This window comes from Varroa destructor, unplaced genomic scaffold, assembly GCF_002443255.2.
Source record: "Varroa destructor unplaced genomic scaffold, Vdes_3.0 BEIS01000007.1, whole genome shotgun sequence".
Lineage (NCBI taxonomy): Eukaryota > Metazoa > Arthropoda > Arachnida > Mesostigmata > Varroidae > Varroa > Varroa destructor.
The window spans coordinates 7,093,893-7,121,435 of NW_019211460.1; the positions used below are offsets into that span (position 1 = coordinate 7,093,893).

The following is a 27,543-nucleotide window of genomic DNA, read 5'->3' on the forward strand; positions in this document are numbered from 1 at the left end:
ATATTAAGTCAATAAAATTTACCCGAATTTCAGAATCGAACGCTAAATAGCTACGAAGACTAGATTTGTATAAAAATTATTGAAAATTGAGAAATCCGCTGTTATTGACAAAAGCCGACGAGGTTAAAAACGAATCAAAAAAAAAAATCGGTCGATCAGATGAGTTTAAGGATGTACTAGCTAATTAAAACTGGAAAAAAACTAAGTCATACAAAAGTACGTACGATGAAACCACTTCTGCCATATACTACTTCTCAAACAGCTTCAACAAGAACAATTTCAACTTAACAGAAGTTATTAACGAACACCATAGCTGATCATGGCAGCAGATTTCTAACGTCTACTGCATCTCAATCAATGTCTCATAGAACGTATCAGTAAATCTAAACGCTACTCGTAACTTTACCGTGTAACTCAACACATAAGATTAGCTACGGAAGCCAAAGATGCCCAATTTGATGCAAATGGATGAATCATTTCAATGTAACTATGGCATGCACATATGTTTCCCGTCGTGTCCTGAACAGCTAATAGCTATAACTATTCAGGCTTTAAGACCACTACGCGCGGTACCTACGTGACGTCCGTCGTACCTAATTGGCCTGTATGTGCTTTGTGCTGTTTTGGGTGCTAGCTTCATCTGTGCCAGCCAAACGATGCAAACGAAAACCTACAATGTCTGTTAAGAGCCACCTACATGCACGTAACTACATACAAGTTTAATGCAAATTACTTAAGGTCAACATCATACGATCGTGATAACTGCGGTCAGCAGCTGAGGCGAATCCTATGATATAATAGTAGACATACGTACACTCACACAGAGACGTTCCTCTACGCAGATGGCCTATGCAGTGTGCACGCAGAGTACGAGGTCCAAGCATGATACTGCTGTGCGGAAAAGGGAAAAATGTATTCGATAGTGCTATGTGTCTTTTGAGACGATAACATTGCGCGACAGCCATGAATTATCATCATTAGCCGATGGATTTCCAAAGTCAAATTTTACAGTTGTAGAACGTTTACGGATGATGTAGCCACTAACCTCTTCTATTTCAATTTATCGATGAAAACGGCCCGAGGGCAATCACGGGTACTAATATCTAAGCACTGACCCAGGCCAGCCGTTACGCTTGCTTTCGATAGAAAGAATAGGTACAATGTCTTGTACACTCACACTTACGAATAGCGTGACTGCACATATTAACATCCTTACAAATAAATAGACAATGGCTCGCACGCTCTTATTCTGTACCTCTAGAATTGTCGCTCCCCATCTCACCCGGCGCCATATTTCGTATCCGCTGAAGTTCGTTGAGGAGGTCGATGACACTTGGTACTCCGCTCGTCTGGGCCTGTAGTTCCGACATGTCGGCAAATTGCACCGCACCGAAGTTCACTCTAATCGCTTTCGCTTTTCAGAGTTTAAACAACAAATGTTAGCACGCCATTTTGACACTATAGTGATGACATATATATATATATATATAAATAAGATCCACGGAAAGTCGGTCTGCGCTATATATCTCCGTGTCCGGGATATAGAAAATGAATCTGCTTAACTCAAGACCGACTCGTAACGAGAAATGCCGCAGTTAAACGTGTGCCAACTAACGCTAGATACTATCTATGTCTTGATTGACTGAAAGCTTTAAACGTAATTTTGTAAATATACTATTTTTAAAACGAAAATATACTATTCAAACCTGTTTTTATACTGGGATGAAGTTTGAAAGTATTTGACAGAACAAATTAAAGCACGTCCACCGCGGTATAGTAGTTTTAAATGAGTATACAGGAATCGGCCACCTCTGAGCAGAATACTTGACGCGCTTCTGTTCTCTCTTCCACACGTACGGAAAAAACGTACGGATCCAATGTACAAGATATTATGGTATTTCCAATTCGCATAAGGCGGCAAAAGAGGAACTTACGAACTATTCTAAGTTCGACTTACAATGTCCCTTTTATGTTAGAAAGAAGATTTTGTAGATGATCCATGTTTGTGCGCCTGACCATGAATAATAGACATCGCAGAATTCTTTAATAAGGACGGCTTGAGTTCACGTTCTGCGCACGATGGAGCCCAGGATGTTATGATACTTCTACGTTATGCGATGTATCGTAGTTAAAGAAAAACGCTGATTCGAATCCGAGACTATGCAGCCGAAAGGGCTCAGAACTGGTTTCGGTGGTTCTGATGGAGAAAGCTTCGCCCCACCATCCAGATCATCAGAAGTCCACTCTAGAAACGCTAGACGACCACAAATGCTACGGCCGAGTAACCTTAGGCAGGCAAGGGCACGCAGCAATGGGTATTAATAATGTAAGGATAGCTCTCAATGACTACTCACTCCTTTACTGAATGTTAAGATGTGTTTTAGAATCTCTACATCAGGTAGAGGTGGAAAGAAATTGTTCTCGCGATAATAACAGACATAAACACGCGGCAAGACAGACTTGTGTTTGTGTGAAAATGCAATCTAACGGCAGCTTCAATTTATTTTCAATTCAAAAGTATGGCTGCAATGATGGCGCCGTGACGCGCTGAAGGGAATATAAGCTCGATAAGAAACAGTCCGTTGCGTTTGATAACGACAACCGGAATCACAGATGTGTTGGACTCATGTTAATTATATAATAATAGTAGTGATAACAATGATAACGTTTACCATAATAGTGAATCGGGGTTACAACAGCAGCATCTCCTAGAAGACTACTGCTACTAGTCTTATTTTCGAGTAGACTTAATTGTAAAGCAATGACTGAATTGAAAAAGGAAACCAGGATTATGGAGGTTATTATTAGCTGAGACATTTTTTCATTTGGGGAAAAATAGAACGGTAAAAAACTTACGTGTTGTATTGATGGTCCCTCCTCGTCGTAGCTTCCTGACACTCTCTACCTAATCTCTAGCTCCGACGGGGGCGGCGGACCAAATCCCGGAATCGTCAGAAAAGCTGCCATGGCTCCTCGTATCCCACTTCATATATTCTTCATAAAGATGCGAACGACTGCCAAAAAAAAAAGCGGGATCATACAGCATGAACTAATGGAACAGGTCAAGAAATGCTAATCAGGAATCAAAGCATTTGCAGCTATCTAATGTATTTCGTGTAAATCATAACAAGTTTTTGACATAACAACTGATCTACAAATTGTACCATATTGCCGATAGTTTATACAAAAAGTCCTTAAATGAATTTATTTTCATTTAAATGAATATGTCTCTCAACGTGACATCCCTTGTTCTTGATTAAATCCTAATAGCGAAATTGATTTTTCAATAGATAGATGTATTGAAAATTATCTATGAAATGGCAGGTGTACAGAGGAACGTCACAAGATTAACAGGTAATGCCTCATGACGGATGTTAACTTGTTGATTTTACACTTGGTCCAAATACATCTGACCATTCTAGATGGATCAACAGATCTGAGCACCTTAAAGTGTTTACATCAACAGTATGTTAGCTTCACGGAAAGCAATGTACCTCATATATGATAGAGTTTGCCGTCCGTCTCAAAAACACTACGTCTTCGGTAAATTTTGATAACATCAATGTTAGTCACAACTTAGATGAGCTAGCGTAATAAACGATGGTTCTCGAGAATCCAGCTCGTAACAAAAAGTATTTATTTAAATCTTCACACAAGGGGCTTATTTATTCAGATTACTCCATACAGCTTTAGAGTAAACTGAGGCACACATAAAATCGCTTGATACAATTAAGGCTGTGTCCTAGCTAGGCCGGTGTGGACATAGCAAGATTTAGTATAGCAAGGACATTTAATAGAGGCACCTGATCGTCCCCGAGAGCACCCAATGGATTTTTTAACTATGCACCGCTTTTGCCATACAATAAGAACGTGGTTTACGAAGTTGATTTATTTCATCATAGCCTGGCAGTTCAGTAGCATACATACAAAAGTGTCGTCGAAGTCCTCTGGCACAAAAGTAACACGGATCATCATGTATAATTCAGTATATTCCAGTACTTTGACTTCGTGCACATGGGTAGGCACTCTGATCAGTCGTCATCTGGGGCAATATAGCGATGGGGGGGCCGTTTCACCTGACATATATCTATGATGAGCTTCGAAATTTCGCAGCTCAGCGTCGTAACCGGCGTCAGCAAGAAAACAGATCGAAACTCCAGTCACTACATCTACTTCACTTCACTCAAACGTAAACGGGAACCCCCATTCCCTCTTGTAAGGTCCTCTTAGCTTCATCCTCCTAACAGCCACACGAGTTCCGCACTTGACAACACCTGACCCACTACCGCTAGCAGTAGCCACATCAGACGTGTACGATTACGGTTGGAGAAAACTTCAAGGGTCAAAAATAGGTAATGATGACCCTGATCATGTCTTTCGCTGTCTATTTCGGCGGCTCGGCTCTCTCTTGCCACGTCCTTTGCACCTTTGTTAATGTGAGGAAACGTACTCAGCAGAGCTCAAGATAGCCGGGTAGAGAAAAGGCGAAGTGTGATTTCTATCTGTGAAAATAGCTTACCTTTTATCCGCGAGCGTAAATATCGGTACAGCTTATCAGAGCTACCTGAGAAGTCGACTTTATGAGAAAAGGTGCATGCACAAAACGTGCAGGTTCCGGTAAACTCCAGTTCGACTCCGGTTCTGACGGATGTTTTAGTCCGCCATCTTAGATTTTCCTGCACGTCCTCGACACTTTCAACAACGAGCTCTTTACTGGCCTAGCGGAAGATGCAGCAGGCGCAATCAACAGCAGTCACTGTAGCGGCAACGGCAGCAGAGGCGCCGGCGGCGGCCTCAGTCGTTATAACGAGCCTCTCCCTCATTCCTCCGAACCCCTCTAAGCTCTCCTAGCGCCACAAACCGCCACTGTGTTCGGCGTTCGCTCAGTCTCAGCTTTGTACTCTCAGCGGACTGGATGGCACTTACTGGCGTAACGGCCAACCTCAGGGCTTGTTCAACTATGCTTTTTAACTTCTCCCTCTCAATGATGATACATATCTAGTCACAGTAGTAGCGACTCCGTTCTTACGGGCCGTTTGTTGTCCCAAAGTTCTCGTTGTCCTCGGTTCTATCCCTTGACTCCTTTAGCATCACAATCATAGGGAGGTAAAATGCAACCCAAGCCGGCGTAGTAGGAAAACAAGTTGACTAGACCTTTCTGGTAAAAAGGAACATCAGTTGGCACCCACAAATTCCTTACTTCTTGCGGACTATATATCGTCATTTGCGAGCCGGGAGAGAGCAAGGGGGCGCGCTGAAGTGTATCCGATTGGTAGATGACGGCGTACAGAAGGAGGAACAAGGCTTCATTTCGTATACGAGACGAGGAGCTGCAGGCAGCTGAATGAGAGAGAAGCAGAGCGAGACGTGGGGTGAGGAAAATGTTGCCAAGGGGAGTGTTATGCGATGGTCGTTTTCAACGGGGTCGGGTAGCAGCCTGAGCCAGGGTCAGGCGAAGGGGGTGCGGTAGGAAAAAGGGATGTGGTATGCTTGGTTCCATCCGTTAAGTCAAACTATTAGATGTTTCCTAGGAACGTCTCTTATTACCCAGAACAAACCCAGTTCATTAGCAGCGTATCTCATTCAGTTGGGTCAATCCAGTTCGGCGTATTAATGCCGTTTATGTATATGGCCCCCAGTAAATTCACTAACGTACGTAGCTTTTATACCCGTTTTTATATTTTTCAAATGTGGTAAAGTCGCAGAACCAATAGCAGCAGAAGCTGTACTAGTAGTAGGGAGAAGGTAGGGATAGGATACCAGTAGCTGGTTGTGGAGCAGAGCGGCGCTGGCTGCGGCTGCCGCCAGCGGTAGCAGCAGCGGGGAGAGATGAAAATACAACTTCGGAGTTGATTCCTAACCCCCCCCAAAACCCCCTAGCTTCTCTCGAGTCTCCTGATCTTCCCGCCGTGCTCTCTCTGCCCTTCCACTCACTGCCTGCGAGCTACTTGCCTCGCTGGCTGGCGGCCCTGTCTGCAAAAAGAAATAACGGGAGTAAGAAAGGGGGTGAGGTGAAGGGGGACAACGATTCGTGGGATGGCCGGCAGTGTTAGTGCGGCTCCTGTTGGTGGCGGTAGTGGTAGTGGCAGTGGAGGAGGACGACGACGATGACGACGCCGACGTCGAGGACCTCTCGCTTCCCAACCCCCCAGTCCTTGTGAGTTTGAGGGGTAGTTCGGGGCATTGAGGGGGAAATGAACGGCAGCTCTCACTTCACTAAACCAGCCCCTCACCGTTGTCCCATCCCCGTACCAGCTACCCAGCCTATGGCTGGCGGTTTGCTTGCCAAGCTAACCGGTCCCAAACCAACTAAGTCGCATATGTCGGTCGGTCGGTCGGACGGGCTTCAGCCTATAGTGATACGCCTCCACGTCTGCATGCCACAAATAAATGATCGAGAACGGATGGGTCTAGTTTGCGTGGGTTGCTGCTGTCGCTATCGTAGGCCGTTCTTTGTGCTACTATTGAACGATCGAAACGAAATGAGCTGCTACGGTGAACAAGTCTGACACAGCACTTCAAAGAAGGAAGAATATGGACCATCCTAAGCTAAGCCAGAAGTAGCTGTTCAGGCACTTGTGGTCAGGAATTAGTCTAATGAGAGGAAGGCAAGGCCTGCGCCACATGGTCCTAGATGTCAACGATTATTGTTATGTCTTCAGTCGGTCCACTGAGGAAGACAGCACTTTTTATTTTACGTTGAACTGTAATTGAAGAGGCGATACATATGCATGTCTATATGCAAAACCTCGTCAACTCTTTTTGACTAGGAAACAAAGACCTTTATAAAGAATTTAGCGGAGAGCTTGATCGATATAGGCTTAGATGAACATCTCTAAAACGTTATTGGTCACGATGAGGTATTCATGATGAATTAGAGAAATGAAGAATATTTTAAAACGTAGTAATATGGCTATGGAAATTTCTAGTCGTTGACCCGGGTTCGAGATGGCCAGACGTCGCCTCTTGAAACTCTCGTGGATTACCCTTTTTGCTAATTAAGTTGATGAATGCCTTTGTGGTATGAACTCCACACACGGCTTCTATTCCCAGCTATAAAATTATACGGAAATTGGGAAACAGATTCGACTGATGTGCAAAGCGGCGTCCCTATTTCAGAACTTTTTTTTACGATAGAAACGTGAATCTATTTATACGGTCTGGTAATGCCAAAGCGAATCTTCAGCAGAAAGTTCGCAAAATGATTTTGAGCCTTGTTATCAATAAGCCTTGAAATTAATAGAAGTTTATAAAATTGTGCTATAAAAATTTCATTAAGAAAATGGAAACATGTAAATCTTATTTTACTTTACGTTATAATATAAAATAGCCATCCGGATTCAGTAATATAGCCTTTGAACTTAATGACTTTTCACACAACTTATCGTCTCTCCTACGTGCCCGTATCACTGAGATAGAGAGACACACACACTATGTTAGGCTTTAACTAAAGAATGCTCGTACTCCTTTGGCTCCTGACGTGTCACGACACATCAGTTATCTATAGTTAATGATTTACTCCCAAAAAATACCATTGTTTGCCAACATTGGGTGTTGTAAAAATTATATATTAACCGCAATAGTTCTTGAAGAACGGCGCTCTGTGTTCGGGTCAATTCTGACCACAGCGAACTTTTATCTGTTCTATTCCTGCCACGATTTAAGAAGATATTTCGTATAGAACGAAGGAACTTCTGTAAGTTCTCTAACAACTTAGAAGAGGAATGGCAAATAGCGTAAGTTACCCATCGCTCTTGCATATTGCTAAATTTTCAACATAATACAACAATGGCTTACAAAAAGCCAATGTTTTACTGCAAAATGAAGCTCAATTATATTCACAGATAGGCCCTCTAAGTACATTTTCTCGTTTGAGGCCCCTAAACAGAATATTCAGTGTCGGGAACTAGTTCTTGATACTTTTAAGCATAAAATCTTATATTGAATTCGAGTATGAAGCAATGTGTTTCAAAGGTCCTGTCTATTAAATACGAACTAAAATAGGCTTAAACACAATTTTAGCTTTCTGTTAGACGTATTTAAAATGTTTCCATCTAAATAGAAAACCGCTCATCAGATTATTACTAATCGATTGTTTTTATATATTCTAGCAATTATCACGTAAAGTACGCATGAGTTCATTATATAATACCGGCCGTTCATGCGTGACTAATTTGGACCAGTCCCCTTTATGGAACAAAAACATTTCGTTACACCAAACAGTCATTATCTATTCTATATATATATATATATATATATATATATATATACTTTCCATGCTCATCTATGGAAACTAATATGTACTATGAATGAGTCTGTTATCTGTATATAAAACATACTCACAGTTAGCCTAGCTATTGAAAATTAACTATTCTTTTTTGGCCATGTACGACGCTTGGTATAATAAGTAAATCCTATAGCAAAATTCGATAGATTGTGCTAGAACTGTCTCGCTTCTCTATCGTAATGTGTATTAGAAAATGGCCGTTTTCCCCATACAGACTCGTTGATATACGGTAAGAACAATCTACCTAAAAACAATAAAACTATCTACCTTGATGGTGGTCGATCCACCGGCGCACCTCGACCCGCTTCCTCACTCACTTAAACATCCATTGTACCGCTGCTTCTGCTGTTAAACTTCATACGTTTCTATTCCGAGGTGCGCACATCAACTGAAGCTCGCGTCGCCTGTCTGATTGAAGCGACATTCAGCTTAGTCCTAGCGCTACTATCCATACTATACTATATATATATATATATATATATATATATATACATTCAAGTAGATGTCTGTCTGCTGCACTCTCCTTCTGGCAGATGGCTCGAATTCAAAACTCGCGCAGATGTGTGAGTCCAACAACAAGAGGAGAAGTTGGCGACGCTCAGAGAGGCGATTATTGAAGAAACGAATGAGCACCATACGAGTTGGGTCTGAACTGGTAGGCGCTTCTCGCCAAGAGGTAGACAAGGTGAAAAAAATAGTACCTTCGAACGAACTATACACGCAGACACACACACACACACACACACACACACACACATATAAGACTCAAACACATGTACGGGTAGTTGGGGTGCTTTACCAACCGTCGAATACAGAATATTACATTGCATATGGACTGTTGGGCTAAAATCTAAATGATTTACATTTTTCGCCTCATGATCTCTAACGATGGATGGCGATCGGAGCGACTTGGTCTGATCGTGACGCTGGCTAGTGCTAGTATTCGTTGTCGTAATGCCAGTGCCTACGACGGCTGGTCGGCAGTGTTAGCAGGAGGCTTATTCATTCAGACTCTAGCTGATGCTGCCTCTGCTGCAGCTTATACCCGAAAGCGATAAGGGTGGCAGCCATGCACTGTATATCATATAGGCCATTATTAGATATCATAGCATGTAGTAGAAAGCACAGTAATGGAGAACGCGGCTTGGCCTGCACTACGACCGGTTAATCAGGCGCATAAGAAGTAATGAGTGGATGACACGTCGAGTAAAAATCGGGTAAAAGACCGCTTGTCTGTCGGTCTGGTCCGATGGATGATTATGGCCACCGAAGCACTCATCAGATGTTAGATTATGGAAAAAGTCGTTCTGGCTGTAAAAACAGGTCGGCGCGCAATAGCAGTGCGTGTCTTGTATAAATGCTCTGGACCCCATATACACCGCGTATGCTAATGAGCTAAAATGAGTCATAATCTATGTTGCACTTAGAAAACCCCGTGCAAACTGTAGTATCTTTGAAAAGCTCACAATATTTGTATTACTGCTCGTACTGCGTATACGAAGAAAGCGGGTGTACTTCGCACCCTCGAAACCAATGTCTGTCTAACGATCATAAAATATCGTAATAATTCAGCCAAAGTCTTCACAAATGTACTCTGCCGCCCATTTATGTCCATAAACAAAATAGGTGCACGTACCTAACTTGATTGATAGGCCTGCAAGAACAATGTAAGCTGGCCAACAAAGTATTATGCACGAAAAATGCCACACAAACACTGTTTATGTTCTATAGAATTTCTACGCGAAAGCATATGTATGATAATGCGCTTTTATGTATGTACAAAATGTTCGATGTTGTTTGCTCGATAGTATTAGCTTAACTTTCACTCTTCAATTGCATTCTCATCGAGAACACACACTGACTGGCCTACAAATAGGCCCATGAGCACGTGAGTCACGAAGAAAAGTGGACTGCTTCGCCCAAGTGCTGTGATTCTGTAGTGTCTGTCGGGCGCCTCCTAGTGACGGGCAGCAAGCGTCAACTCTATCACACACAATATCGAAAATCACTTAGCCTGATTTTTGACTACTAATCATCTTATCTAGTCGAAAAATAATTCCTATGGATATGTTCACTAGGGGGCTAAACAAAATTCAAATGTACTGCATTTGCTTCAGTAGCCTACGGCCTTGTAATAAGTATTTTGCTAAGCCTTTCCATGGTCCTGTATCTGTTATTAAGGACATTCAGGGCCTCCGATGCAAATAACTTATAAAAGTAGCGATCCTCTACGAACGCTATTTTACCTGTAAGGCTTCAGCAGCTGTATCAAGGAGACAGGCACCTTTATCTGTTGTAGGAAACGTACAAACTGCTTCGTAGGTGCGTAGATAAGTCTATAACGACGAACAGAGACGAAACGCATCCCATATGACTTGTATACATCTACTCGTAACAGCTTTATCGTTTTGTGAATCGCGAACTTACACGCGTCAACTTTGAAGCTATTTCTCAAGTTGTACAAGTTTCGATAACTACTTTCCTCTCATTTAGCAGCTAAACTATGGAAAAGTTAATATAACAAACACCCTGATTGTTTTGAGCGCTCGTAAAATTTCACAACTATTACTCCGTGTATAAATAATCAGCTAAGCCAGGCGGAATATGGTCCCCCTCTTTTTTGATCGACGTCTGCAATCCGCTTAACTAGAACATTGGCGTTATTGTTCTAAATTCTAGTACAGGCTTTATGTTGACGAACAGAATGTTGGCTATAAGACGCATCTAAATTACACTATGTAAATTTATACATATGATAATTTACTGTCGTATTTTTATATGTGAATTTAACCAGTCGCAGATCGTCACCAAATAGAAGCTACAGCATCATCAGTACTGTTCATTAATCAAGTTCAGGCTCAGCTTCAATGCCGTCAGGTTACGATACCATAATGAGAACCAAACCCCACACTTTAAAACAAGCCACTCATTGAATGTGGTACGTCGTTTCACCAGATGGTGCTGCGACACATCGAGCACAGAGTTAGGCACTAATTGCAAGGCCGTAGCCGTGGACGGTAAACGCTAATGGCACTTAGATCTGAGTTTACTTTTATGTAAGGGCTTCTTACCTCTTAGCTATCTTTTAACTATCTACCTATCCAACAACTACCCCCTCAATTCGAGGGTAGCTGCTACCCTAAACAGGCACCGCACGCGCCGTTGCTGGTTGAGCTGGCAGTTCTTCTGCAGCCGTAGATGCCGATGCCGATGCTTCCCTCCATTATTGCTCCAACCTGCCTCGGACGACCACGACCGAAGACATTTTGCCTGTGTGGGACAAAAGGCCCCCAGGCCGCCCAAGAGAGCAATAGGTCAAAAATAACTTTCTGTACCGTTTGCTCGTCCTAATGGGAGAGAAGGCTGCGGCTGCAGCAGCTGCACTATCTTCACCGTCCTTCATTCCCGCTTAGTTCTCGTCTCTGTTGGTGTTTGCGAATACACGAAAAAGGCGCCAGGAAGCCAGACTCATCGATTGGCGATGCCGCCTATAGAGCCGATGGCGGCAGCCGAGCCTGTACTGAGCGTCCTCGTATCGTTGCCGTCGCTCTAGCGGAGCTCAGTTGATCGCTGCTACCGTTGGTGTGGCGTCGATGCCAGTAGCAATGGCGGTGGTGGTGTTTGGGGGTCGCGCTAGATCGCGATACACGAATCTTTGCGAGACTTCGCCGAGAATGCAGCGCACAGCACCTAGGCAACAAAAATAGCGACGTTCCACATATGAAACATCTACGCTAAACTCTACAGATTTCGCACATTCGCTAATATCTAGGCTATCTATTTATCGTTCTATAGGCCGTTCTGTGAAAAAAAAAAAAAAAAAAAGCTTCACAAAGCTTTCCGCACCTCGCAGTCAGCGAGCCACAGTCGATTTGGAAGGAAGCCGGCATTGGCTTGAGCCTAAACTTGTTCAATGAACAGTTTTAATGATGCTGTAGCTTCGATTTGGTGATGCTCTATAGAAAGAACTCTGCTTCAATTGGCCAGGCCATCCACGTTGGTGCGCACCTTCTTTCTACGGGGAGGCCCTTTGGTTTTCTTACTTTTTCGTTTTTCAGGTCTTCAAAGGTGATTTTACTTCACATTAGGACGCATTTTGAGGAAAATTCGTAGTCACTAGTTGGTGAGGGAGCGCGTGTGCGAGAAACTTCACTACAAAACTGATTGAGTTTGAAACTTGCAGGATGTATATACGAAAGCAGGATCAGTAAATAAAAATAATATTCCGTTTATGGATTCGATATGAAACGACATACTATCTTAATACGGTCTCATCTAACATGGGAAGACAGAAATAACCCGTCTAAATTTGACCCGATTGTGGGGCAGACTGACGCGACCAGCGTTAATAACAAAGATAAAGCTATCTTTATTTACTATCGCCATGAGCTCAAAGTTCGATTTAGTCGGTCTTAAGACATCGTAGTACATCATAGCAAAATGTTGCACGCTATTGATGACCGAAACAATGCCCCGCAGCTGCTTTTCTTCAAGCGGAACGTTCACTGAACCCTAATAGAGACGAGGGCTTCGTCAAACTGTGATTTAGGTGTTATCTTTCTCATATGACTTTTTTTTAACTCGAAAATGAATATTTCGCTTTTAGATACATTTAATACTATTCTCAGTCTGGAGCGAGCACTCCGTAGTACTGAACAGAGTAGGGAAACTACAACGGTTAACGCTGATATCACTTAGAGGAAACCCTGTTGAATCTAATCTCAAAACACCGTACGTGATACTTACTTCTAAAAAGTAACTTCCCAAATAACGAACTAAAGCAACGAAAATAATTGCTCTTGACGTACAATTATACGCCGGCCGAATGAATCTATTAAAGTAAGAAAGGTCGTCGCTTCCATAAACAGTACTCACAGCGCATCTTCCTATTTTCGCAGTCAGCTTCAAATCGTTTTACAATAAAAATACACGAAAATAGATATGGTAAGTCCTATACAGGCATAACTCTTAGACAGATTCTCACTGCCTGCCCATATAATACGTTTCGAACGTGCTGAACATAAAAATCTAAATGGCCCGTACAAATCTATCGAATCTAGCCATATTGTTGCCTTGAGTAAACTCTGAAGATGGCCTCACGGGCAGACGTAGGCTCAAAGATAGCGCTCTAGATGAAAAACGTCCTTAAGCAAAAAATGTACCTAATGCCTCACCCCAGTCGGTATAGTGTAGCCAAAAGTTTAGCCCCATTAGGGAGCTGAATGTAAATAACCTAAATATTCAAGTGGTGTGAATGTTTTTCAACTGTGAAGAAAAGTGTAATTTTGACGTTGATTTAAACACGAGTGATCTTCGAACACATGTCTATCCGCAGTCATCTAAGTCACCGTCTTCGCATCACACGTTGCCGACTAAGGCTACATTCGTAAGGCTGCTCTACCTATGAGGCGCAAAAACATGAAGCAAATCATTGTAGGTAATGGTAGGCGATAGGCTCTCAATCAAAGCAAGGAAAGGTCAACTTCTATAATCTTTTATCGTTTACGTCCGCTCTGTTTTTTCTAAATTGCTTCCATTAGTACGCTAAAATTGCGGAACGCGATCTAAAAATGTCAGCCGAACTCTCCTCCCTTACAGAATCCTATGAACGAAAAGTTTAATTTGGATTTTGCTAGTTTGATAATAGGATTTTGATAGTTAGTAACACGACATACCTAGACATCTACACGACGTTGGACGCTGGAGGCGTACTTTCAGTATATTTTTTCCGTGAAGAATCCCAGCTGTTGCATCATGAAATCAGAGGATGACTCCTCACTTCCGCAATCTCGATTATATTACCTCGCATTACCGTAACGGCATATTTTGTTTAGAACTTTGTGCTTAAGCTGAGAAATGATACCATAAATCTCGTTTGAACGACCTACATTTTGAATAGATAGCGAGGCGTTTCACATATATTAGTATCTACAATTTTATTTCCCTTTTTTTTCTAATCGCAGATCACACACACTAAGTCAGTACGGGCCATTTCAAAACTTCATTATTTAGATGGAAGGCTCACCTTCGATATTGTACTGTCGCTTTACTAGTCCGGCTCACCGCTTGTAGATACGATCGATAATTCGTGAGCCTCAGCGTCGATTGGGGCACTTCTACCCAACAGAACCCAGCCAGCTGTTATATAGTATCAATTGGATAATGACGACAGACACCAATGACCTACTCCCTGTGTGAATCTACCTATTTATTCTTTTGCCTATATTCTACAGCTATAGGTAAGACAATGTTTTGCGCGTCCTGTCGTTATACCGGCTTCACTATATAATACTCTAGTGGCACATACGACAATTGGCAGACACATAAACTCATCGATTCAACGGCTAAATGCATATAATACAGAATACGGCGAGAAATAGTTAGAGCGGGGGCCTCTTTTTCATTATCGGAATGGAATAAACAGACTTCACATACAAGACACGAGTAATCGTTAGGTACTAGATGTACACCCATAGCTAAACGCTGCTGAATTTTTTCCACGCTAATTATAAATTATAAAAAGTAAGATATTTTTTGATTGTTAGAAATCGCTGAGCGTCCATATTTCGATCCAACCTTACCTAGACACCACGTACAAACGGAATATGTCAACAGTTTCTTGTGCCCCTTCCTGAAAAGACCTGTTATAGCAATAGCCAACTATTGTTCACAAGATAAAGTCAACTATCCACACATTGAAAGAGTTGCATGCAAGACACGAAATAGATTTTCCCTTGTTCCGTAGATGTTGGCTGTAGCTGCATGGCGGACGTTCCTCATCCTCGAATTAATCAAAAAGAGAGAATTCCGGGTAAAAGTTCAGTGATGGAAAAAAGTGAACAGAGCTTCATTATTTAACTTAGGAACACTGGACCACGATGCGATTTACATACGCGTCGAACTTACATCTGTAAGACGTGATACCGCTACTTTAAGAAGATAACTGAAACTTAGCGAAAGTGTGAGAAATGTGTCCGGAGACCCGCAGCTCAATGACGCTTCGTGGATGTCTAACGAATCGCTCGCATTTCCCCAACGAGCTGCCGTCATCTCGGTACATGACCAGCCGGCCTTACCTTGAAATCCTGCAGGAGGAATGATTGTCTGCATCATTTAGGTTGCACTTGGCACCTCAGTAAACTCTTATGTCAGCCATAGAACATCCTAATTAAAACAGCCAATCGTAGTGTCGGATCTGGTCAATCTTGAGAGGTTCAGTTATCTAAGTTTTACATTGTCGAATCATGCTCCGGGCCTTGCGTGTAGCAGACTGAGGTGTCAGAATGAAACACGAAGAAATGGTCTAGATAAGCGTCAGCTGTCCATAGCCCGAAAGTTAGAAAATTTCTTCTAAGGCCTAAAATAAGTGTGTGCCATCACCAATAACTAAAAACCTAAGCCTTATGCCACAGGCCAGCGAAACTATTCAAATGATTTTTCATCAGCTCGTCCAACTGGATGCTGAAGGCTTACTTCAGGCTTTTGCGCTACCGTCATTTATGAATTAATCCAGTTGTTGTGCCAATGTGTTACTTTGTTTGGCTTGAACTTTCAAAAAGATTTCGCTTAACAGACCGAACGAAACTAGTAGGTGGGGAAACCTAACAGGATGTTGCTTTCTGCTCTAAGAAGGTTCTGAATGAAAATCAAAACCTGTGCCTACCTAGCGATGGGTTCGCTCGCAGTAGACGCACGCACCGGCGGGTCAGACCGTATGTCAAAGAAACAAATACTCGTGTGTTCTGTACCTATTAATATTATCGTACCGTAAAAGCTAGTAATTGACAATAACTAGATATTAATGATACGTCTTTAATTGATCTTGTATAGCGAGCGAACGGCGGCAGACTTACAAGTCCTTACATGACAATAGATGTTCTGCTTCTGTTCTTCTATTTACTGAGCGCTGGACGACGTCCGGTCAATGGCTAAGATAGACTGCCCAATGCTTATATTTTATCAGGTGGGCTTTCTACGCTTTTTGCTTCTTAGGCTCACGTCAACTCGTACGTCGACCCGTATGTCTTACGTTGCAACTCTCAGCATTAGGCTTTTTGAAGTAATGCGCCCACCTTGCTTTTTTCCATAGATTGTTGTCAGGCACGCTTCAGTTTATGATCGAAAGTGGAATAAATTATGTCGATACGATAGCGCAATCGTCTTTAGAGTTAAAAACACAATCTTTGCTGGATCTTAAATATCAATTTCAAGTGTAAATTTGCACAGTGTACTCAAGGATAAAAATGGTCTTTTATTTTTTCTTCGCTGGGCAATCAAACAAGGTTGTTGACCTGACCTTCGACGACCCTTCTGACCTGACGCCCTTTCTGCCTATTAATGAGGTTCGGCCTGATTTTTTGCAGAGCCCACGAGGTCTAGGCAAACCAGATGTGAAATAACAGAAGAACTCTACCTAATGAAGCTACCTACATTGAACGTCGTATTCAGTTAAATCTAAAAGTACTGGTATATACTTGTAGAGAGATAGTTTTGTTGTTCAATTTGTTATCTTCGAAATAGCTTCTACAGGCAAAATAGCCTAACGAAAGACATCGCAGTAGGGCTGTGGCCTTAAAGGGCATGTCTTCCGTGTATAAGACTCGTCAAGGAGCGCTCTATGAACTTACTCACGTCTTATTTATACCCCAACAATGAGAAAGGATCTTGCACCGCTTTTAAGGCTGCATATATATGGATGTCAGCGATTAGTAGTGAAAAAGCCTCAGTTGATGAGCAATGACAGATAATGGCTATCTCATACATAGTTTTACATATGAACACTTATTAAACTAACAATTTGTTAACTTGCTTTTGGGCTTGGGGTAACTAGACGCCTGGACTGCCGACTATATAAGGTATGTTATTGATAGGAATCAATCTCGGTAAGGAAATAATCATTTTCGAGCAGTATATTTAGACCTAAAATATGGCTAGAAGCAACAGTGTCTTTTGAAAAAAAAAAAAAAAAACTTCTGAATAGAGCGAAATAGGAACATTCCTTCTTCAACTAAGATGTGGGTTTTTGTTAAGCTCTAGTTATGTTGGGCGTCCGATCGTCGCCGTTTCAGTCGGTCCGAAGGTACAGGAAAACTTTTATAAGCGTGATCAGACATTTCAAGAATGACTTTCAATTCAAGAACAGCGCAACTCAGCTCGTCATCATCGCTCGTTCTTCTGTCCCCCTGCTTTCTCCTTTCTCCCATGTAACAAGTGAGCAAGTTGACCCAAGAGGAGTACTTTCATTTCGTTTACAGCAACTAGAGCTGGCCGCACCGCACCGTCAGGGCCCGACTGACTATTCACCGCGAGATCTCGGGATTCATCAGCGCGTTCCGGTGTAATCCTCATCACCCAATTCTCGCCGTTGCTCCGTCCCTTTCATCGAACATTGTGTTTCTTTGTACGCTAGAATAAATGCCTCGTTGATATATTTATATGATAGGCCTGAGCTGTAGCAAAGATCAAAACCTTCCCCACCTAAAGTAGGCTTACAGCAACCAAATCAGCTTCAACAACCCTTTGAAGCGATGATATGGGGCCTATCATGCATCCGCTCAGGTCACGCGAGCAATAAATTGATTCGAATCAGAAAAAGGCGTTGGGCAATTTGAAAAGAGTAAAGTTGAGATTTTATTTTAATATTTTACAATACTAGTTGACAAAGGTTTGAACCCAGTCATGTTGTGATGATAGACATTTTACTTTAGTTAGCTTTTTGGGGTGAACAATTTCTAAACAAACGCTTTATGCCGCACGGAACCCGGGATCTGGCCGCCAGATCCCGGCTTGGCTAAATGGTACTGCAAATGAAGTCTGAATATGTTATGATACTGAGCCCGCTTCCTTATACGTGCATACTATTTTGTACTTAGATCTGAAAGTGCGTAGAGCAGTTCGTACATTGGTTGATTTTCATGACACCTGGATTCGTATCTATAGGAGAATTCTTTTCAATTAGAAGAAGGCAACGGTCAAAGTAAGGAAACAAATGCTGTTTCCGTATACAATTGACCAAAACTGCGTTTTTAAGCTGATTTCGTCACTCGTCGTAAATTAATAGTAATAAAGTTATATATTAAGCCGCGTAATTCATCAATTTATTGCCTAGTAGAAGCTTTGCGTCCATCGCCACACTTATCGTATCAATTTAGACGGTAATTAAGCATTCCTTGATTTAAATTTCTTAGAAAAAATCGACATATTCACTGGTCCGGCCTGGCTCGGGCGTAGCATATAGGGTATTTCTGTAAGTCATGAATTCGCAAGTACCTATCGTAACTGGTAACTTTCCGAAAGATGGCTGTTTCTACTGTATGGAGAAAAAAAATCTACGACGAACCCCGCCCGTCGATAGTGACGGGAGCGGAATAAATACGAAGCGTACAAATGCTATGTTGTCGCTGTTCGTATAGACATAGATATCATGGCATAGAGGTGTTCCTTCGTGTGAATATTTTCGTCTTTCGTGTTTCGTGGGGGTTTGTTTGATGGTCCATTGATGCAGCACGAAAGAAAACAACTCAGTTTAACTGTGCCACTAGTACCGCCTATAGATCGCAAAAGATCAGACAACTCCTAACATTTCACCATCGAAACCCCCCTGTCTTCGATCTTCTTCGTCTACAGACGTTTGGTCTTTGGTGTCCTTCACTTGCTGTTTTCAAAGGCTGGTACCATTCTGTAAAATGACTAGAGAGCGCTGGCGCCTTGAGTTCACAATAATTCATTCTTTCTTAGTAACATGTTTGAAACGATGCAAATGACAGAGTTATCTCTCCACAGATGTTTTGTGGTCGCTGAGATAGATGATCTGTATGTAGCTATATGATCTATATATAGCAGATAGAATATATGGTGAGCTATGTTCAGTTCTAGAGACGGAAAAAGTATTTTCGGTTGACGACATTTGGCCCGCAATAGTTTCGGCGGCCGGCAGTAGAAGTCGACTGAACAAAGCCACGGAATCGAGGAGTAATTCGGTTTCGAATGAGCGCCTCTTTTCCGTTAATGAAAACGGGCCATTTACGTCACGACGAAAAAAAACGAGCCTGTATTTTCTAGGTACATCCGAATTAAAAATAAACCCGTAAAAATTTCAATGACTGCACAAATATAAGACGGGTACCAATGACATAAATAGACCGCTAAAACCAATAGAGAATTTTATAGGTGGATTCTTCATATCTCATAAGTGCGTAAATAATCCGCTGGCAGAATCGTGTATTGCCTTAAATAGAATGAACTGAATTTTTGACGATCTCCACGGTAAGATATTGCCCACCATTTAAAGACAGCGTGTCTGGTAGGTATTTCGAAACTTCGCCCCCTAAGCAACAGTTCCTGCCCCTAAAATTGTACGTTCAATGTAGGCCTTTTCCTTCATAGATTTGCCATAGGTTTCTGCTTGTACGGCCATACGAACATGTTCAAGAAGATTAGCTGATATGATAACACCGCGTCTATATGTTTCTTAAAGATAAAATACGATATAGACGCTTTTCTCCAAACTCAATATTCTGAACGTTATGTTCTATTGCACTGTCCAACTTTTACTTACAGTTTATAGAAGTCCCCCGTCAAACGCCTGAGCGGACGATTCGTCTATAAAACGGAAAACTTTCTAGGGAATTTCAGATCTTACGGTATCGGGTGGTCGCAAACGTATTCTAGGCTTAGATAGAAGCAATTGTTTGTCCTAATCTAAAAATATATCATATAGCGTCATTTTGATCGATGAGTTCCCGTCATTTTTCTAGCGATGCCGTCATCTCGTCACTGTGGAACTTTTGTTGTTTCGGAGTGACGCGTATTTTTTAGGTACTCTCACTGGAGCTAAATTAACATCGTCGCGGGAGTTTTGCAAAGATTGAAACTGCTAATATTAGGCTAACGCATAAAGATTTCCTATCCAGCTTCTGCCAGCTAGGGTATGGTGCTATTTTCTAATTGTTTGTTGTTGCGTTATTATTTGTTGACAGTAGAAGTTCGAAACCAATCGTTTCGGCAGACGGTAGCGGCGACTCATGGAGTACATGACCCAGACTACTGGCCACATTCGTTTTTTTTTTAATCTATACGCTGTTTCTGTATGCAATACATTTTCCATTACCCGTGATAAACCGCTGGCTGGATATTGTTGTGTCTCTATAGAGTTTAGCAGACGGAAGTACGATCGAGTAAATTCGTTTGCGGCAATATGTGTAACATCGGGACATTCAGCTTTTCTTCTGTAGCCAGCCTCCGTTAGATAGCCCAAAGCGCTTGATGTCAGATGGCGTTTAGTTCTTTGGCGATCTCGCGTGTCAATTTCGTCCAACTTTTTTCGTGATTGGCCGACTGCTACGAAAAGGACCCTTCAAGGCAATAGCAGAAAAATTATCTTTGGCCCGTTTTGTCCCATAACGGATCATGCACAAATCTATTTATAGGCCTGGGCATCGTTTGCGCCTTTGTTGTAGTAATATTTAGCGGAATCGCGTTCATATTAAAAACGCTCTATCGTAGAAGCGTTCCAAAAACTTAAGCACAACCTCAGCTTCGGAACGACGCCAACGCCAAGTCGACGCGAGTCATTTTACCTTAGACAGGTGTGTTTTTAAAGATGTCTAGCTAGAAAAACGGTCGATAGTTTTTCGACAACCCCATATTAAATATTGGCCGAAGGAAGAAACATTGGAGTTAACTGAACTCTTACATCGTTACCTTAAATAACTCCTGAAATTCATTTAAAGGTATAAAGATACACTAAAAAATAAATTATCTAGTGCAGTAATAGATGCTTGGGCACGACTCATGGAGAAGCTTACACTGTTTTATTGCACCATTCGACTTCACCAGCATCGCCACCACAATTTCCACTTCTCTCTCTCACTCTCTCTCACTCTCTATATATATATATATATATATATATATATATATGGCGGTAATAAGACCGAATGAACACAGATGGATGAAAATGTGTGAGTCACCAAGAGCCCTAGAGGAGAATAAAAATACTGTATACCTATCTACGTGCGTATATATATACTCAAACATGACTCATTCCTTTGGTGAAGTGAAAGACTTCAGAGGAAGTGTGGCTGTACCCTATGATGGTAGTAGAGACCCAATACATATAGGCGTATACACATACGCACCCTCTAATACTATAGTATGAATCGCAAAGCAGGTAGTTCAGGTAGTCCTGGTCGGCGAACTAACATCGAATATAAAAATGCGGCTACACTGTACGACGTATCCCATCCTCTAGCGGAGCATGCGCGCTCAAGGTTCCTGCTCATAAGGAGGACCAATTTCGCTGTGACTACCCCACGGTGCCAATGCTGTTGCTGTTAGTAGTATTAAATTCGTATGGTATAATCAGTATACAGAGACAGGACGACGTCACTGCGTAACGATAACCTGTATAGGATATTTTTGCAATATCAACTATTAGTATATATGTGGTTCGCTAAAGTATCTACTAAGCCGTTCAGTAGCTAGATATTATAATGACCAATAGCTTTAAGATAGTAAGCTTCTAATCCTTTCTAATATATTCTTTCAATTAATAAATATCGCCAGAAATGTTTAGTTTTTTTTTATGACAATTAATCTACCAAAACATGGCTGGCACCTTCGACAGTTACCGCATAGAACTAAGTACAGCTAGGTGAAAGATGTTATTGTGTTATATACTATCCATATTTTGTTTGAGATACACTGGGTTTGTACTCATCATTTATTTCAAGGGCTGTCAATACTAACGAGTTTAGCAGTAACGCGGCGAGCTTCAGCAATGCATGAACAAATTACTGCTATAACGGCTGCTCTCCGAGACGGCCATAAGTCACTTGTTCCATACCCCGGCACGCGTTAAAACCTACTCTGATTTTCGGCTCGAATACGATTGATATTAATGTCACTCTCCTAAAATGCTGTGCTTCAAGGGCCTGCTGACTTTACGGAAAATCTTTTGTTTACGCAGAGTCTCGATCACGATACTCGCATATGAGCTACTAATGTCGCCTTACTCTCCTCCGCTATCGGACGCCAGTGATTCCTCGGCCATTTTTGTCTCGACTTTTATCGTGCTTGAATTTCATCGTCGCCGTAATATGCGCCGCGCTCTCTGCCGCTATTTTGAACGACGAACTGTGTATACCCCCACCCACTCCGTATGCCATCTTTCTTTTTCACCGCCCGCTTCCGCCTTTCCCGTGTCTGTCCGTGTTTCCACACAGGTCTTCAAGCTTGCCCTGTTGCGCAGCCCTTCGTTTTCTGAATTCTTTTTCCTTTATCTCAGCCATCTTGTTTTCCGTAGACTTTTCCTCGTATTCGTTTTTTTCTCAACCTTTATCGTCACACCCAACTCTTCATTTTCTTCATTGTGCGCAAATCTTTCGTTCGCTCTGTCGCCGCCGCAACCGCTGCCGCTAACGCCGCCGATCGAGCGACTTTTGTTTTGAGAAGGGATTTGTCGATCTGATCTAGCGGTGATTCCTGTCGGTGGCCATCGTCGAGCCTGATGGCTCACTGCCTGGCGTGCGGGTACTAGCTACTGGATGTTGGCCTGGAGGGCTGATCCTGGTGACGACTCGTTCTCGCTGTACCTCACGAATCGGCACAGGTTCGGTAGTTTCATCGCTGGCTTGTCGTTCGTCCCATGCCATATTTGCTGGTTCCTTGAGAACACATTGGAACATACCATTAGTAGAAGCAACGTTAGTTGCAGGCATCGTCGCTAGTGAGACACAGAGCAACGAGCTACGAGAGGATCAACTGATGGCTCGCCGTATTGAACCAGCAATAGCAGCTAGCCAGCCCGTGGCTGCGATTTAGACAGTGTACATCCACAGAAGCGTACAGCCATGCCCGTGTACATATTACATACCATTGTAGTATAGGTGCAGATACTGGTATTCCCACTTAAACGAAGGTGTATAGCAGAACCATCGCTACAAGCAGGCTCTGTCAGGCCTTATACTTACTTCAACCCCGATGTGACGTGAGCTTGACTTGAGCTCTGATCGGCTCCTGTTGCCGGTTTAAAGCGACTGTTCAATAGCGCCTTGAATGGAGAACGGAGGGAAAAAGCAAAGCGCTTGGAACGGTTACCGCTGCTGAGTTTACCGCTGATATTTTTGCTATCTGATGTTGCTGTCAGGATGCCTTAAATTCGACGTTGGCTTTAGCTTCACTATGTGCCTGGCTGTTTGATGAGCTTTATTTCGTAGTCCCCATTTGCTGCGTATCTACACATATGTATATACACATATAGTATGGTATTAAAGAAGTTGCTGTTGCCCATGTGGCGCTTGCTTAGTGCCCATTGGGGTGAGTTGGGGTCGTTGGCTCTCTTACATCGTTAGTTGGCTTAACTGTGTCGCACAAAGTTGACTAGTAGCTGCATACATACATTGTAGCCGAAGTGTTACATACTAGACAGGGACCCGTGCTGTCGCATTATAGAGGTGCCGTCATTTTTGCATAAAGCCCAATACTCGCTGAAGGTTTGTACCACTTTTGGGCCTTTGATGGGTGGCGTCTGGGAGCGCTAAGGGCGGCTCCGGAACGGGAGGAAAGCGGAGGAAGTTGTAACAGTACCTATAATATATTTCTAAAAAGCATGTTGACGATTTCGGCGCTGCGGTGGCTGGCGCTCGACTGATCACCACCGAGGGCGTCGGTGGAAGGCTTGTCCTACGCTTTGGATCCAGCATCGACTATTACGCTTTAAGGTTAAGCAATTACACATGCCAGCATCAGCCTTATTCAATTTGAGAATATAAAGGTACTCATAAAATTGCGCTTGCATATGTTTGACTGTTTCCAGACATATTCAGTATCTATTGTCGACCATTGTTGAGATCGGTCGAGGTAGCAGAAATAACGATTTACTCAAGAGTGAATATGTTGAACTTGCTGCAGTGCAAAAGCAGTTTCCTATTGGTTTAGGGTTAGCTTTCACTAAGAGTTCATTCTGTCATTTCTAGTTTCACTCACTTGGGGCGTTCGAAAGAGAAGCGCGGACCATTGTGTTATTTGCTTTTATTGAAAACTAGATTGAGGTACTGACGCATTTGTTCATACGCTGACATGAATACATGCTCTTGCAAACGAATCTTCTTCCCTTGAGACTCTTCTGCTAATTCAAAATAATTAGCATCTATTAAATATAAAGCAGCATGAGCTAGCAGGGGCGGTGGGGTGCGGGGGGAGTGAAGATGAACGCAGACTTTTTTCGACTGATCTTTCTCATAGGTCTGAAGAAGTAATCTTGAATTAAATGAGCGCGAAATGCAATCAATTGTAGCGTGAAGTTTTAGCAGTGGCTACTTACTTGCTATTTAATTGAATCGAACTACATTATTTTCGAAAAGCTGTAAGTTGGCGACAAGAAAACTTGGAACAACCTGCATTCTATGCCCAATCGCAGAAGCTGATCGGTCAGGAGTCCAACGCTAGGTGCAGAAAGAGAATTCGGCGATCTTTTGGGATCTGCGTTCAAAATATATCAGGGACATATAATAGATTGGCATTGTAGAAACGGTAACATACCTGATGTGATCTCTGTCGAGTCATTTTACTCAAGTTAAAAAAACTATTAAATTATTTAGGAAATTGTCACCTATAAGCTGTATGATTTCCTTTTTTGCGGATAAATCCGTAACCTTCATCATAGGACTGCACGCTCATCTCATGTGATTTGATTATTCAGAGCACTGAGCGCGTCTTAGAGGTTCCTCGCCACCTGAAAGATATTTACGTAGTGTTGCTTTTTGTCTAGATATTGAATTGTAGATGTTTCAATAAGGCCATATGCTGATCAAAGCAGTACCTCTGGCGTATCGGAGTGTGGATTACTCCATAGTATTGAAACTGAGATCGTCACTGCGTTTTTAAAGTGACCAGACATCCTCAGCAGGTATTCAGAAAAATGTATGTTTCCTAAGTTGACCTTAAGATGTTAACTGTCGGCAGAAAGCCTGCATTAGTGACAATTTAGTGCAGGTTCGAGTAGACGACAAACTTGGAAAAGTATTTAACTGAATCTCTGCATACGAGATTCGCAAATGCCAAATTGTACGAGTCTGTAGATGGTACCGTCGTGTGGCTGGAGCTTGTGAGGACGATGTGTCGGAAGACTTAGAAAAGAGCTGGATATGGCAAGTTTCTTACAAATTTGATTCCCTAGCGAGATGTGACTGCTGTGATTATTTATTATCTAGTAGAAGCGAAAAGAGCGAACTGTGGTAAGTGCCTTGCCGTCAAACCTCGTTGAATCTTCACTGGCAAGCATAGATAATGTTCCAACTGGATGTCTCGCTCATTAGTGAATACCTTGTTCTTAACACTCTTTCCAAGCGTATTCCACGCTTTTTCAACAGATTTTCTTGCAAGAGGAGCAAGTTAATCTCTTCAGAGCGGCCTCTTTGATAGAGCTTCGGAGTCGCAGTGTTCTCTTTGCTTTTGAAACGGCGATATTTAGGCATACTGTTAACATAGATGTTAAAACGAGATATTTTCTAATAAGATACATTGTAAATCCGCAGTATTGCTTACAAGTGTCACTCTACTTGGCTTATCTATTTCGTCTTAAACCTATAATTTCAGTTTTTTCTTTCAGGTAAAAAAAAACTGGTACTTAAAATACTACGGCTGTAAGATGTTACTAACCGTTGAGCTCGAATTGATAAGACCATTCTAATATTCTTCCTTCGAAAAAAAAGCAAGTCGCAGAAGTATTCTTGCAAAAATGAGAAGACTAAGAAGAAGAGCAAGCTATTTGATACGTTTGCCGAAACAACCTAACCTAGAATTTATCAATTGCTTTCTTTATACGGAAAACGTCTGGTGTCCATCTGCTTTCCCTAACAGATTTATACGTTACCTTATGTCCTATTTTGCACTTCTGCTTTAGTATCTCTAGATTCAAATTATTTTGCTTTTACCTAGTATGGCAATATGGCGGCTGTCATTGGGCACTTAAACTGACAAACAAATAAAGTACGCATAGGGTTAGGAAGCTCGACAGCAATTTAGAGTAACCACTACAGAATGAAAAAAAGGCCAACTTATGCCGTATGGCATCTGATAGCTAAAAGTAGTATAATTATTATAACGGTAGCTCAGACTCCAGCCTTATATAACAGCAAACATATAAAAAAAAAACCTCACCATAAACTAAACCTTGAAAAAAATATCCTGTTATCAGCAACCTGGAGCTCTCCAGTAGAATTATTAAAACTATTCTAGTTTGGCAATATTTCAAGTACTACATAACTGTATTTGTATGAGAAGATCTATTTTTATTTGCAACGGTGGCAAAGTGAGCCATCTAAGGGATTTTCAATATGATCTATCTGTTGTCCACTACTTCCAGTGCGGAGCGCTATATCAAGTTCGTCTTTAACGAAACGCTGTCTTTATTGATAGGCTGTATGTTGCACTGGCACAATAATAGCAGATAATAAGAACTCAACGGTCAATCTTAAAGCTTGGGAACCTAATATAATGTAAATAAGTACAGAACTAATACTAATAAGACTATTCAGCTTGGCTATTTAGGCTGTTTACTCATTAAGGCACTACGTGACCTGATCTATCCATATTTATTGATTTACCTGAGGACATTTCCTGTACACCTAACCTTATCGGCAATAGTGAAAATGGCCGATCCTTGAAAAAATCAAACATACATTTTTGACGGTGCGACGTATTAACGTCTAATTATGTAAACTTACAAAACAAAAAAAAGAATTTGCGAGCGATCAAGTTGACAAGTACTGATAAACTTAGCGTTAATATGAAACAAATTTTATTTTATCTTCGTTAAAATATATTCCCTTATTGACGGCTAGTCGCCTATCCGCTTTTTTTCCTGCACGACGTCAACAAAAATTCGTTATGTCCGTAGGTGATTTGAACGTGTCTCATTCAATCGTAACAGAAAACCTTTAGCATCATGAGTTTAACTAATTCCAGCAGAAATCATAGAAAAACTTCAATTTAAAAACAACAGGAACAAACCAACCATTTTCTCTCGGGTCATTTTTTGTACCCTTCTTTGAATTCTTTTGCTTTTTTCTATCTATCCATGCTCCTTTGGCAGTTGTAGTAGTATCAACGACGTCGGGTGATGCCTACTTTTCATTTGGTAGGGGAAAGGGGACGCGAAATGGCGAAATATACATCATACTTTAATATTTTTCATCCATGATAGATGAAGGCCGAACCCATCGCCGCCGTTCCCACAGCAAGCTCGCCCCGCATCT

At 41.9% G+C, this 27,543-nt stretch overlaps 1 protein-coding gene across 12 annotated transcripts in view; it reads right to left on the reverse strand.

The window, feature by feature from the left end:
• LOC111254404 (uncharacterized) overlaps positions 1-8,988 on the reverse strand; it is a 21,336-nt gene extending 12,348 nt beyond the window's left edge. For 2 of the 12 annotated variants that reach the window (XM_086974674.1, XM_086974671.1), the window contains exons 1-2: positions 3,928-5,136; positions 2,857-3,014 (exon numbers count right to left, since the gene is read on the reverse strand). Coding sequence is in view for 7 of the 12 variants with exons in the window: in XM_086974666.1 (XP_086830792.1) it covers positions 815-965 (151 nt within the window). In the remaining 5 variants the exon portion in view is untranslated. The other 10 variants (XR_015316879.1, XM_086974666.1, XM_086974668.1 and 7 more) reach the window with 8 other exon arrangements.
• Between the last annotated feature and the right edge of the window lie 18,555 nt (positions 8,989-27,543).